The sequence below is a fragment of the Marmota monax genome, unplaced genomic scaffold (assembly GCF_021218885.2).
Source record: "Marmota monax isolate L192 unplaced genomic scaffold, Marmota_monax_Labrador192_F-V1.1 WCK01_AAM20220418_F8-fsc00042, whole genome shotgun sequence".
Taxonomy (NCBI): domain Eukaryota; kingdom Metazoa; phylum Chordata; class Mammalia; order Rodentia; family Sciuridae; genus Marmota; species Marmota monax.
Genome location: NW_026693008.1, coordinates 1,354,765 through 1,368,090, shown reverse-complemented (window position 1 = coordinate 1,368,090; position 13,326 = coordinate 1,354,765). Strand labels below are relative to the sequence as shown.

Here is a 13,326-nt window from a genome sequence, read left to right as displayed (position 1 = left end):
ATCAATTATTCAGGATTTAAGTGCCAAAGCAATCTATACTTACTGATATTAGTGTTATCAACTTCATGTTTACAAAATATGAGTAAGAAGACAAACACTGATATTTTTGCACGGGGTTATTATTATGGAGGCTCTTTTGTGTACTTTAGGACATTTGGGAGCATCTCTAGTCTGCACCCACTAGGTGCCACTGCCAACATTGACAAATGTCCTCGTGGTCCGGCAGAGGGTGGGGTAGGGAAAAACCAACGATTTGACTTTAATGAGTCAAGCAAATAGGCATAAAAGAATAGTTCTAATTTAATGTAAATATAATCTATGAAAAATGAAGATATTTAATTTTTTCTTCATCTACATGTAAAAATTTGGGCTACAAGTGATGGCACACACCTGTAATCCCAGCAGCTCAGGAGGCTGAAGGAGGAGGATGGTGAGTTCAAAGCCAGCCTCAGTAGAAGCCAGGTATAAGCAACTCATTGAGACCCTGTCTCTAAATAAAATAGGGCTGGGGATGTGGCTCAGTGGCCGAGTGCCCCTGAGTTCAATCTCCAATACCCCCCCTCCCTCCAAAATTAGGACAAATCAAGTAGGCATAAACCCTAAGATTTTCTCATTAAATAAAAATTTTGATACATTCACTTATTCTGGAAGAGCATAGTACTGGCTCTGCACTCCCGTTAGGTAGGTTTTGAGAAGTTGCCATATTCTACTATTAAATTTCAGTGATGATTTGAAAAGGGCATTCATGAGTTCCAGATAGAACATCAGGTAATCTTTACTACTTGCATGAAAACTTACAGTTTTCTGTGTAGTTTTGAAGGGGCACACTGGAGGCTTTGTGGAGTTCCCCTATCTGTAGAAAGACAGGATCCCAGGGCGATGGGATGAATCAGATGAAGGTGAGATGTGGTTTAGTAACAATGGCTATGTTGGCTTGATGGGTATGTTCAGTTAGGGACTGACAGAGCTGCCTCTAAGTCAAAACTATTCAATTACATGAGCATTAATGAGAGAGAGAGAGAGAGAGAGAGAGAGAGAGCACATGAGAGAGAGGGAGAGAGATAAGAGGTATACTTTACCATCCCCAGGAATGATGCGGAGGGTAACTGTGTTTCCTGCTTCCTTGATTAGGTTGACAATGTCTGAATGGGATTTGTTGGTGATGGAACATCCATTTACTGCCAAGATCCGGTCTCCTACTTTCAGCTTGCCACAGCGGTCAGCAGGGCTCCCCTCAATAATCCGACCTATTTTGTGAGGCATAGCCACACATGCATTGCCTGCTTTGATATTGAATTTTAAGTTGTTTTTTTTTTTTTAAGTTACGTGGGAATATAGTGAAGGGAGGAGAAAAAGGGTTGAAAAGGGAAAGAGAAGGTTAAGTGTTAATTAATTAAAGCATTAAGCAAATGTTATTAAAGGAGAGCTCTGTGCCGACGGTCAAAACATTGGCAATACTAGGTGCCTAGCTCTGAGGCCATGCCCTGAACCAGAGTTCACGGCTGTAGCTATTCCCTGATTCCAAGGGAAACACCCTTGTCTCCCTCCTACAATAATTGCACAATCTGGGCTCTCTAGCAACTTCAAAGAGACTCGAGAGCCCCAAATAGCTTACTGTTGGCTTATTTAGGGACCACTAATGTGAGGCCCAGAGCAGGGCGGGGGAGGGGGGTCTTTTCACAGAGTCATTTAGTTTTTTGCCAGGTGTTGTATAAGCTGCTGCCAATGTTTTGTTCTTTCACCATTTAGAAACATAATCCCTGGCTTTCTGGTGAGGTCTAAGAGTCTCCTATACCCCAAATTCAATCTGAAATCACTAATGGACCAGCACTTTCTGCCTTCTATTCAGAATGATGAAAGCTGTAGAAAAGGGGCATAATTACGAGAGATGAGCCAAGAAAGCATCCAACCTTGACACTTCCTTCATGATGGGACCTCTGCTCAATCGGCCCATCTCATGTGCTTTCAGGGGAGGGCTCAGCAGGCTCATTAGCTCCGAAATCCTCCTCCTGCCTCCCAAAAGTCCCCCCAAAGGAATATGAGAACCTAGTACTCGTTCAGACGGAGGATGCTGATCCAAAGCCAAGTTCAAATCAATCCTCAGCCCCTTTTCCTTTCATCATTTCCTTTCTCATCAACAGTTAGTATACATCCACAATCTGCATTACCAGGAAAAGGGTATTTGAAGAGTGCTTGGAGATACTCCATGTCACTACTAGCTTCTAGAGAAAGGTAGAAATTGGCTTTGAGGTCCGACATGGGATTTCCAGGTCATCAGATATCAAGTTTCAATGTTTCTTATTCATATGCATCTATTTTGAGAATTAGTCTTTCTAGGAACAATAAAGATGTGAAGCCACCTTTTGGGAAGATGGCAAAGTTAACATGGCAGACCCTGAAACTACTTGAGTTGGAACTTCCATCATAATTTAGAAGGGTCAAAGGTGGGGGGAAATGCCCGTTATTGTTTTGATTTCAACAGATTTGCCCAAGTTTCAAAAGAAGGCAAGCTGTCTACTGGAAGCCAACAAACAGGTGTGGTGGGAGCATGGAGACTCAGACTCAAGGTCTTGATTAAGTTTAGCTCATCTCCAAGGAGAACTCAAATGGCAAAGGTATCAAACAGCAGGTTCCAGGAAAGCGCTGCACAGCTCAGAAGTCTCATGCAAGGTATTAGGCAAAGTTTAATTTGATTGTAAGAATCAAAGGAAAACAATCAAAGACCAAATTGTAAGTAAAAACATTCAATATTCATCATACAACACATAACCTGAAACCCGACATATCTGTTCTTTCTTTCTAGAAACTGAATGTGAGAATTCTGAAATAGCTGAAGGTATTACGTGGTACATGTCAAATTGTAGATCTGAAGGGAAAAACAACTTGGGGTTTCTTTTCTCTTCTTACTTTCTTTTTTAAAGTAAGCAGAAAAATCTCCAAAATTATTTTAAAAAGCAAAACAAAACACACACAAAAATAAATAAATAAAAAAAAACCCCTAGCTTTGTTTTCAGGTTATCCAGCCAGGACATGCTATGATAACTTTATTAATGTAGCTCACAAAAGCACTGTTAGTAAGGGGTGTTTGTTACTGCAGCCACACATGCATAGACCTGGCTGAGTGTCTCCTTCAGAATGTAAAACTTAAGGGCAAGGCAGCTTTAGCAGGAAGCAACCTTCTAAATGGATGCAAAGTGAGTTCTACTGGATCAGAACGCTAAGGAGATGTAGCACCTTGCTGATCCTAGCCAGTGAGTGACCAAGGCCACTGGTCATCAGGCTTCAAGTGGTCAGGTCACTTGGGGTAAATGTCAGAGCCTTCATGGCTCTTTCCCTTCTCCCATCACATATTTACTAACAACCACGCCTGGGAGATGGCAAAGGACTTTTGAAATCTTATCAGGAAGGTGCATCTTTTTGAAGTGTATTGTCTATGATCCATTGTAAGGAGAAATAGAGCCATCTGATAGACTCATCTGAGTTCTTGTTGTTTTCGCTCATGCAAAGACAGCAAAGACTTGGAGAGAGCAACACTGGTGTTTCTCCATATGTGGCTGAAACCCCCGACATTAGAATGTAACCCAACATCAAATGACTTCGAACCCAGATCTTAACCAGATTCTTAGATCAAGAAACAGGAAAATATTACTTTAAACATTTAAAATATTCAGATAGGGATAGAGAAAGGGTACAGAGGAGTTGGGAAGAGCACCTCATGTCACATTTAACTCCTTACACCTCTTTTTTTTTTTCTTTCCTGATCATTTTTTTGTGTCCTGATGCTCCTTTTATAAACCTGGAAGACTTTCTGAGGGCATTGCTATTAAGGATATTCTACTTAGGACGTGTCCACAGTCTGTATGGCAAACACTTCAGCTACTTCATGCTGTCAAGGGGTTGCTATTTAAGTTTCACGCAAACCTCATGTAGGCTTGAAGCTTTGCTATCACACATTTAGAATGAAAACTAAAAGGGTTAATTTTTTTCCCCCCAACTTTAGGAGGGAAAAAGCTCCCAAAGAGACTCCATCCCCAGTTAAGACTCTAATTACCCAAAGCAAAAAGCATTAAAGCGTTTCTGTTAATGAGATCCTGGCTGACTTCCCCTGGCAAGAGAGCCTGCCCTGGCGCGGAGGGAACCCCGGACAAATGCGCTCAGCACTCACCGAAGGTCGTGCCTGCTTCGGGCCTGCTCACCGAGGACACGATGACGAAGCCGAAGCCCTCGTTCTCCCCGCGCCGGATCTCCACGTCGTAGGGCTGCACCACGGTGCTGACCACGGTGCTGACCACGCCACTGCCCCCGCCGCCGCCGCTGCCAATGCCGCTGGTGCTGCCGCTGCCCGAGCTCACGGTGTTGAGGGAGTTCTGGCTGCCCTGCGGGGTGCGCTTCTCCTCCGTCAGCGAGGCCGGCTGGGTGCTGCTGTGGTGGGAGGAGGCTGGCGAGGGCACCTCGTTCTCGGTCTTCGGGACTGCAACAGAGATTTGCGTCTGAGTCTTATTTTTTTTTTTTGGGGGGGGGGTTGTAATAGGGATTGAACTCAGGGTCACTGGAACACTGAGCCCCATCCCCAGCCCTATTTTGTATTTTATTTAGACACAGGGTCTCACTGAGTTGCTCAGGGCCTCACTGTTGCTGAGGCTGGCTTTGAACTCATGATCCTCCTGCCTCAGCCTTATAAGCCTCTGGGATTATAGGCATGCAACATTGCACATGGTTCACGTCTAAATCTTGACACCACCAAAAAACGTGCCCTGCCACCCCTTCCACCTTCCCCTACCTCCAACACCTGAAATCATCAGGTGGATGTGGGACAGCAGCCCCTGGCCTCACAGAACTCAATACCTGAATGGAAAACAGCCTTTCTTAGGAACACTAACCATGTGATGGCCAAGAACACTGATCCAAAGAGGAACCCCAAATCTCGTACTGCTACAGCATATTCAAGTTGGCAGCAAGACTAGCCCACTCTGAAATAGCTCCCTGTTGCACAAAGGGCAATGGAGAGCAAGCACGGACAGGGACTGTATCAATGATGGCTACTATCTTGGCCTCACAGACAGCCTGAGCCACACAGTCATCTTGCCATGCCCTCTGAATCACATTTCTGCCCAGAGTTTGTTTTTCTCATGTAGGTGACTGTAAGGGGACTGAACCTTTAAGGTTTCTACACATTGGATCAGGGACAACACCTGTAAGAGGCACATATAACTTTTCTTCCTAGTTTCCACATGTCAGCATCTGCCCTAACCACACAACTGGGAGCATTAACCCCCTTCCAAATTCAGTCACCATTCCAGTTGTATGGCTTTGTCAGCTGACAAAGTTAAAGCCAACAGAGGACCTGGGACCAACCGTGCCAAAATCAAAATGCATGTGGTGTCCAGGTAGTGGAGGAGGCTATATTTATCTCCCAAAGCTTCTCCTTCCATAGGGTTGTTTTTTTTTTTTTTTTTTTTAAATTGTGAAAAACATGCAGAACATAAATTTGAACTTTATAAACATTCAGAAGTGCACAATTCAGGGGCATAGGTACATTATGGTGGTTGTACAACCACTATCAATGTCCGTCTCCAAACTCTGTTGCTCTACTGGTTTGTTTCTATGAATTTTACCACTCTAGAAACCTCACGAAGGCCGAATCACACAATCATCTTTCTCCTGTGCTTAGCTCATTTCACTTGACATAATGTCTCTTCACAGGTTTAACATGCCTTTTATCCACAGTTAAATATCTAAAATATTAAAAATTAAAAAAAATAAACGTAAAACAAAGAGCCCACACGCCTCACTATTTTTATTTGAGCCAGGGAAGTAAAATCCTTTCCCTTTTTTTTTTTCCTTGAACTCTTCTCAAAAACCAATTTTAGCTGACTACTGCTGCCTTAACAGAATACTACGTTAAAAAGGATTGTGAGGCTGTAAATGAGCTCTAGGAACATAATCTATGACTGATTAGCACTGGGCTGCAGTAGGTAGGACTCTCACACTGGAATTTAATATCTTAATTCTATAATTAATTACATACCACTTAAAGTTAGTTACACTCATTTAAAAAAAAAGAAACCAATTAATTTTATCTGATAGGTATTTGTTATACTAATAATAACTATGGAGAATTGTTAATATCTGATGTCATATTGCTTTAGTAATTCAGTCGATGCAACCCTCAGTCTTCCTTTTCTACATTCTGGGCTGTCTTACAGGCTTTGGGGTGGGAGACTGCATACAAGGGTCAACAATTAAGGTATATGCTTTTAGGAAGCTGGTTAGCCAATGGAAAGGTCAGACTTTTACATCACGAGCTGTTTCAAATGGCAGATTCTGTTGGAAGTTATGCTCCATGTATATATACTATGTCAAAATACAGTTAATTGCCACGGGTACCTAAAACGAACAAATTTTAAGCATGGTAGATTCTGATACAGAAGTAAGCCATGAGTCACAAGAAAGGCAAACAGGAAATGTAAAATTTGAAGATATGTGGAAGAAGGAGGGCATTTTGTAGAGAGAAAGTTATTTTTGAGCTAAGCAGGAAGGGATATGTAATATCTTGAGAACTAGAATTTGAAGCTTCAGGTCATGAGGAAACAATCACAGATGGCTTAGAAGTAGCCAGTTCCACAGTTTGTTTGTTTGTAACAGAGGGAAATAGCTGGGTAGGGTGGTACATGCCTATAATCCCAGGGGCTCAAGAGGCTGAGATGTGAGGATTGCAAGTTCAAAGTCAGCCTTAGCAATTTAGTGAGGCTCTAAGCAACTTAGTAGGACCCTGTCTCTAAATAATATATTAAAAAGGCCTGGGGATGTGGCTCAGTGGTTGAATGCCCTGGGTTCAATCCCCAGTACCCCCAGTACCAAAAAAAAAAAAAAAAGGAAATAGAGAAGTTTGGTTTAATATATATAACAAGCAATCACAGGGTACACTAGCATTAACCTTTCTATAGACTTTTTTTTTTTTTTTTTTTTTTTTTTGCAGTACAAACCTAAGTTTGATTCTCTCAATTTTGAAGCTGCAACTTTTCAGACATTCCTAATGATCTCTTTTGTTGAGGATTATCATCAAATGAAGAGGCTGGCTAAGTCCTAGTTGGTGAGGGGAGGGTGGGCAGGTCATCTATATTCAAGGAGATCCTTCTAGAAACCTTTGCTGAACATATGCAAATGGCACATTAAAGTACTTTTGAATGACAGTCATTTTGCAGGGTTGGAGAGAAGCAAACCTTCTGGAAATCCTGAGCTCCATCACATTTGCAAACATTTGCTAAAATAGAAGCTTGAGGAGGCAGACACAGAAATGACAGAGCACAGGAGGAATGAATGAGAAAACGTACCAGCAAACACCACTTTTCGCCGCACTGTGAGATTGACGTGGCCCTGTTTGGCAGCTTGTTGCATAAGCTGGACCACGAGCTGGTGTGATTTCCCGATTACTGGTGTCCCATCCACACAGATTAATTCATCGCCAGACCTCAGGCGGCCGTCTGTGTCAGCAGCACCCAGTGGTACGATGTGACCAATATAAATCTGTTGGGTAATGGACCATGGGTGAAACGTTGCCCTCCTGATTTACTGTTATACCGACGGCCTCCTCATTTCTAGGAATAATTCAATTCATTCACTTGGGTCCGCATGCATGCCACCAGCATTTACTGAGCACCTACTGTATAAGTCGTTGTTCTCGGTGCAACAACCATTTTGAAATTGAGAAAAGAATAACTGTTTCTTGCTTTGTTCCTGGATGTTTATCTGTGGTATGCTGGTGACACTCTTTCTTTTTCCCCTTTAGAGAAATGAATCCCTTTACCCCCCTCATTTATGAACTCTTTTTTCCTTTCCTCTCTACCCAGGAAAACTCCTTTCATAAAATCCTGCTCATTTTAATTCTAACATGACTCTTTTTTAAGGGTTCAGCACTAGGCCTAGCAATAGGGCGTGCCCGACGAACACGATCCAATGAATGGATGAGTTCAGCAAGTTCTGGCCTGAGATCCCCATTTCTGTGGGTTTTATTTAGCACCTGAAAACAGACCACTCTTTATATTTAATGTCTGCCTGTTATACTTGCCATTCATTAAACTCGAGCTGAAGTGTTTGTGTGTACCTTGCCTTCTCTGTAGTAGGTAATACTACAATCACCTTCCTGCAACACCTGGAGTTTACAAGGGACTTGGACAAAACAGTGTCTAACAATATGGATTCTGCTCCTGGACCCTTGTCAGTGTCTCTGTGATCTTGGGCAAGTTAATTAACCTTTCTGCATTTTTATCTTCTGATTTGAAAATTGGGGATAAACTCATGGATCAGATGGATGAAAAGTACATGAAAAGGCTTTAAAACAGTACTTGGCAAACAGTCGGTGCTTAATGAATAACAGTGGCAGCAGTTATCAAAAAGAAACGAACAACACACATCTCTAGTTCTCTTTACTCCTGTCAAAAGAAAACCCTGTCACGTTATGCTGCATTGATTCTAAACCCAAAGAAGCTCAGGCCCATGTTTCCTGACCCCTGTTTAGGGTTCTGTCACAGCTCTGGTCAAGACAAGGTCCTACTCTCGTGTCTGTCACACTGCTTGGTGTCTTCTCTGTGCACCAGCCACATACCCTACAAAGCCCCCTACTTGTGGGCAGAGGAACAGACTTAGCTAAGGGGACCAGGCCCTGGCCTTAATTGTGGGTGCACACCCCACTTCTGCTTTTCTTTTGCTACCCTCAGCTGCCATAGTCTACAGACTATGAACTTTAAGGATCTCTTCCCTTCTTCCTCATGTCAAAAAAGAAAAAAAAAAAAAAAAGCTCTGCAAAAGCCCAGGAGAATCCCGCACTGCTTGGGATGAGAGTCAGAGCCGGGTGTAGCCGGACTCCTGTCTCCACGGCCTGTCACTGTGACCAATTTGCTGTGAAGTATCAGAACACAGCACTTGAGGAAAGAAGCAGACAAGACTCACAGGTTCCCCCGGCTCATTTCCACCTAGAATCCTAAATCCGAATCCAGTCTCTTTTCTCCAGAGGAAGATGTCCTGTTCCTGGTAGTCGGGAACTGCAGAGAGGGGAGAAGGAAGGCAGATTATTTGGCTGGTCAAAGATGAGCACAATTATAGGACCGAGACTGCCAAGGCTTGAACAGATGAAAGCATTTCGACACAGGCAGACAGACAGAGGATCTAGACAGGTGAGTAACAGACGACACGGGCACAAGAAACGGACCAGTCACTGGGCCCTAAGTTCTTCAAAGGATATCACTGATGATTCCTAACCAAGTCCACACCGTTAGGGCCACCTAAGAGAGGCGTCGGCATTGACTGCTTTTCTCAGTATCGTTGTAAGGGAATCAAGTAAATTAAAAAGCTTTATCAACTAGGGAATGGAAGTAAACGACTTGGGTTTAAAAGTGTTTCTGATCGATTTGTTTTTATTTTTTGCTTTTTATGTACCAGGGGTTGGACCCAGGGGAGGTCTACCACTAACCTACATCCCTATCCCTTTTTGGTTTTTGAAACAGGATCTTGCTAAGTGACCAAGGTCTGCCCTCAAACTTGCGATCCTCCTACCTCAGACTCCTGAGTTCTTGGGATTACAGACGTACATTACCATGCCCGATTCTAATTTGTGTTTTTTTTACATTTTTTTAATTGTAGATGGACACCATACCTTATTTTATTTATTTTTTTTAATGTAGTGCTGAGGTCGAACCCAGGGCCTCCTACGTGCAAGGCAAATGCTCTACCACTGAGCTACAACCCCAGCCCCTAATTTTTGTTTAAGTCACTTTTTTCTTCCTAAAGATAATCAAGATGAGTAAAACTAATAATTTGATTTGTTAGGTCATTTTCACCAAAATATTTACTCTCAAGGATTGGGGGTAGCTCAGTGGTAGAGTGCTTTCCTATTTGCCAGGCCCTGGTTTAGCTCCCCAGCTCTGAAAAAACAAAAACAAAAAACCTAGTTCTTCCAAATGCAAAGTTTACAGGATTTTAATATCATCACTGAAAAAGATAGTCAACCTTTCATGATAACAAAAAAGTTCCATGCCAGGCATGGTGGCACATGCCTGTAATCCCAGAGGCCTGGGAGGCTAAGGCAGGAGGATCATGAGTTCAAAGCCAGCCTCAGCAGCAAGGACCTAAGCAACTCAGTGAGACCTTGTCACTAGGTAAAGTATAGGAAAAAAGGGCTGGGGGTGTGGCTCAGTGGTTAAGGACCCCTGGGTTCAATTCCCCAGTACAAAAGCAATCCAGATTAACCAACCACACAACTCATTGTTAAAATGACTACTTTATTCCAGAATCTGCCTATATTTCAACATTGAAATACTCATTTATTACCCAATAACTTGATATCTTATGTTTAGCACTCAGTAATGCTTAAGGGCTTTAAAATAAAAATGTCATTTTTTAAAACAAATTTCCAGAAAAATAGATGACTACTATACATGAAATAATTCTATATACCACTCTGTTCCTTCAATAAGGTAATTTTTTTATTAATAGCCTTTTTTGGGCTATTTTCACTTAATTTTTAAATATACATGAATGTATACATAGGGTGTTTTTGGCCTATAAAGTGACATCACTTTTATTTAAAGAGAACATATATAATTTAGTTGCTGTGATCCTTATGGAGATTTCAAAACACTGTTCTGCATACTTTCTGGTTTGTTTAATTAATGGGATTTAGGGCTTAAGAGGTGAGTAGTGAAAATTTTATTCTTTCCCCAAGTTTGTACAGTAGGATATAGAAATGAAGAACATGGCTATGCAGTTTTCTGGTCAGCGAGAGTGTCCCTTTACAGGTGTAGAGTGACTAAATACACCAGGAGGCAGGGAACTGTCAGGCAGGTACAAGCCAGAGGATTCTGAGTCTCTTATTTTCCCTGAGCTAGCTGCATGCTCTGGCTTTACACAGGTGCTTTTTATCCAATCCTCTTTTATTGTAATTGCTGTAGCTAAGCTGCCACGGAACACAAGCTCCGCGACATCATAAGACGCCTGTAAAAGCAATTGGAGAGTAATATTGAGCACACTAAGGTAACTGTATATACGTATGTATATATCTGTGCAAGTCGATGGGTAAAGGGTATTTGCTGTAATAGCCTCATTGAAACAACAAATTAAATCAAGCAGCATCTGGTCTTTGGTTCACTCAAGTAGGAGGGTTATTATCCTAATAGAGCACTGCTATTTGTCAGCCTCAGGGCCTATCTGAAGTCCGCCAAGGGCTAGGAGGCCTTTCTGGGAACAGAGAAAGGGCCTCTGCAGAGACCCCCAGCCCAGACGCATTTTTCTTAGTATCACTTAACACAGGAACATTTGCCCACCCCACAGGGACACCAAATGGAGCCCCCTCTTGCCTGATGTTGCACACTTAGGTGTCAGCCATCAAGGTAGGGCGGGGGTGGCTGCAGATTCAGGCTTACCACACAGCTCAGTCCCCAGAGAGAGAGCATTTGCTTCCTTTGGAGAATCAGTGGGAACATGGCAAATCAACTCTGAGAGTTCTCCGTTGAAAAGAAAGCCGCCCAGTGACACTCGGGATGTTAAAGACACCACCAGTGAGTCAGGAAACACAGACACAAACACAGACCCCAGGACAAAGCAAGTCTTTTGGTACTTCAGCTTTAGCATCTTAACAAATGGACTTTTCCACCAATGAAGTGTCATTTGCCCAAATATATACCTTTGGTGATGAATCAGTGCTGAAACTTATTATGGGATTCCCAAATCTCTCTCCTCTGATGTCACTTCATAGAGGTACTGAGCTTTCTCAACTGCTCACCTCAAAAGGTTTAATTCTCTATTTTAGGCAGATTCTATTAAAATTAAGTGGGTTTTTTTGGTTCCTGGAATTGAACTCAGGGGCACTCGACCACTGAGCCATAGCCCTAGCCCTGTTTTGTATTTTATTTAGAGACAGGGTCTCACTGAATTGATCAGGGCCTTGCTAAGCTGCTGAGGTGGCCTCAAACTTACGATCCTCCTGCCTCAGCCTCCAGAGCCACTGGGATTATAGGCATGAGCCACTGTACCCAGCTAGAATTAAGTTTGTAATAAACCAGTGGGATAAGAGCCATTTTTATATTAATATGACTTTATTTTTATTTTAGTGAGGCTAATCACATAGAACTAAGAAAACCTTATCCAGTTGTCTTCATTTTTAAGTCTTGTCTGGGAAACCATCTTAGCAGTTACTCTCCTTTGGGCAATGCCAATAACAACTCAATAAAGCACTCAAAAGACTTCCTTTGATACCTGGAGACAATGAAGGAACCAGGTTCAAAGAGACCCTCCTGATGTCCCCATGGACAGAAACACAATGTCGAAGACGTGTACCATGCCTCATCTCATCTTGTCAATAGTTGACGCTAGGCTAAGGGGACAGGCCACTGGCTTCCCTTCAGGGCACATTATCCCCCCCTCCCTCTTATGACTTTCCCCCCAGGTCCCCGGACTGATGGGAACACGGAACAGGATGAATGATAATGGAGAAATACAAGTCCACAGCAGGGTCCTTACTCTGACATTCTCCAAAATTCGTGGAACTGATTTCTCTCTCTCTTTCCCCCTTGCTCAATCCCGATGCAGGCGAAGGTGACATAGCTGGAATATTAATTTCACAGTTTTGCAAAGCTTCATGTACATTCTCTGTTAGTTCATTTCAGCTCAGTTGTGATTTGTGAGGGATAGTGCCCCTCGGTACAGTGGGTCATGGCTGCTATGGATTTTAAGGACTATGATTTGATGGTTTTTCTTTTTCATATTTTGGCTTCTTTTTTTCATGATGCTTTACTTGTCAAAGAGCTAGAATTTCTAATTATACCACGGAGAGTTCCTATGACTCCCTTTACCATCTTAGGCTCTTCACATTTAATTAGACTCTAAAATACATTCTCCGATGAACTTGTTTCAATCATGTCTCAATCTACAGAAGGTTCATCTAAACCCTCATTGCCTTTTGAGAAAAAAAAAATCGGTGTATCTGTGACACTGCGACACTCATATTTATTTAGGAGTGTATGAAGTTCCTGATGGAACTCCTCCCTGTACTAAGGCCAGTCCAGGTCAATTTTAGGCAATTCAAACCAGAATAGTCTCATGCTCACAGACACACAATTGTCAAATCTGCCCCAAGCTCTGAACAAACACATAAAATAGGAATCATTATGACAGTGCTTAAAATCTAGAAGTACTCATGAGCTCCTTAGACTTAGACTTAGCTCCATGATGAAGGAGCTCAGTCACCAATTCCAAACTTCTAAGCAAGTCACTCCAAAGCAGGACAGGTTGACAATGTTGGTTGATAGGAGCACTTTCAGCTTTTTTTTTCTT

At 42.5% G+C, this 13,326-nt stretch overlaps 1 protein-coding gene across 19 annotated transcripts in view; it reads right to left on the bottom strand.

Moving 5' to 3' along the window:
- The window catches only part of Magi1 (membrane associated guanylate kinase, WW and PDZ domain containing 1), a 619,206-nt gene that overhangs the window by 17,110 nt on the left and 588,770 nt on the right, over positions 1-13,326 (bottom strand). For 6 of the 19 annotated variants that reach the window (XM_058582074.1, XM_046452730.2, XM_046452716.2 and 3 more), the window contains 5 exons: positions 12,514-12,597; positions 8,950-9,041; positions 7,335-7,527; positions 4,166-4,471; positions 1,080-1,283 (listed from right to left, as the gene is read on the bottom strand). In XM_058582074.1, the coding sequence (XP_058438057.1) occupies positions 1,080-1,283; positions 4,166-4,471; positions 7,335-7,527; positions 8,950-9,041; positions 12,514-12,597 (879 nt within the window). The remainder of the gene's footprint in view (positions 1-1,079; positions 1,284-4,165; positions 4,472-7,334; positions 7,528-8,949; positions 9,042-12,513; positions 12,598-13,326) is intronic. The other 13 variants (XM_046452718.2, XM_046452731.2, XM_046452720.2 and 10 more) reach the window with 6 other exon arrangements.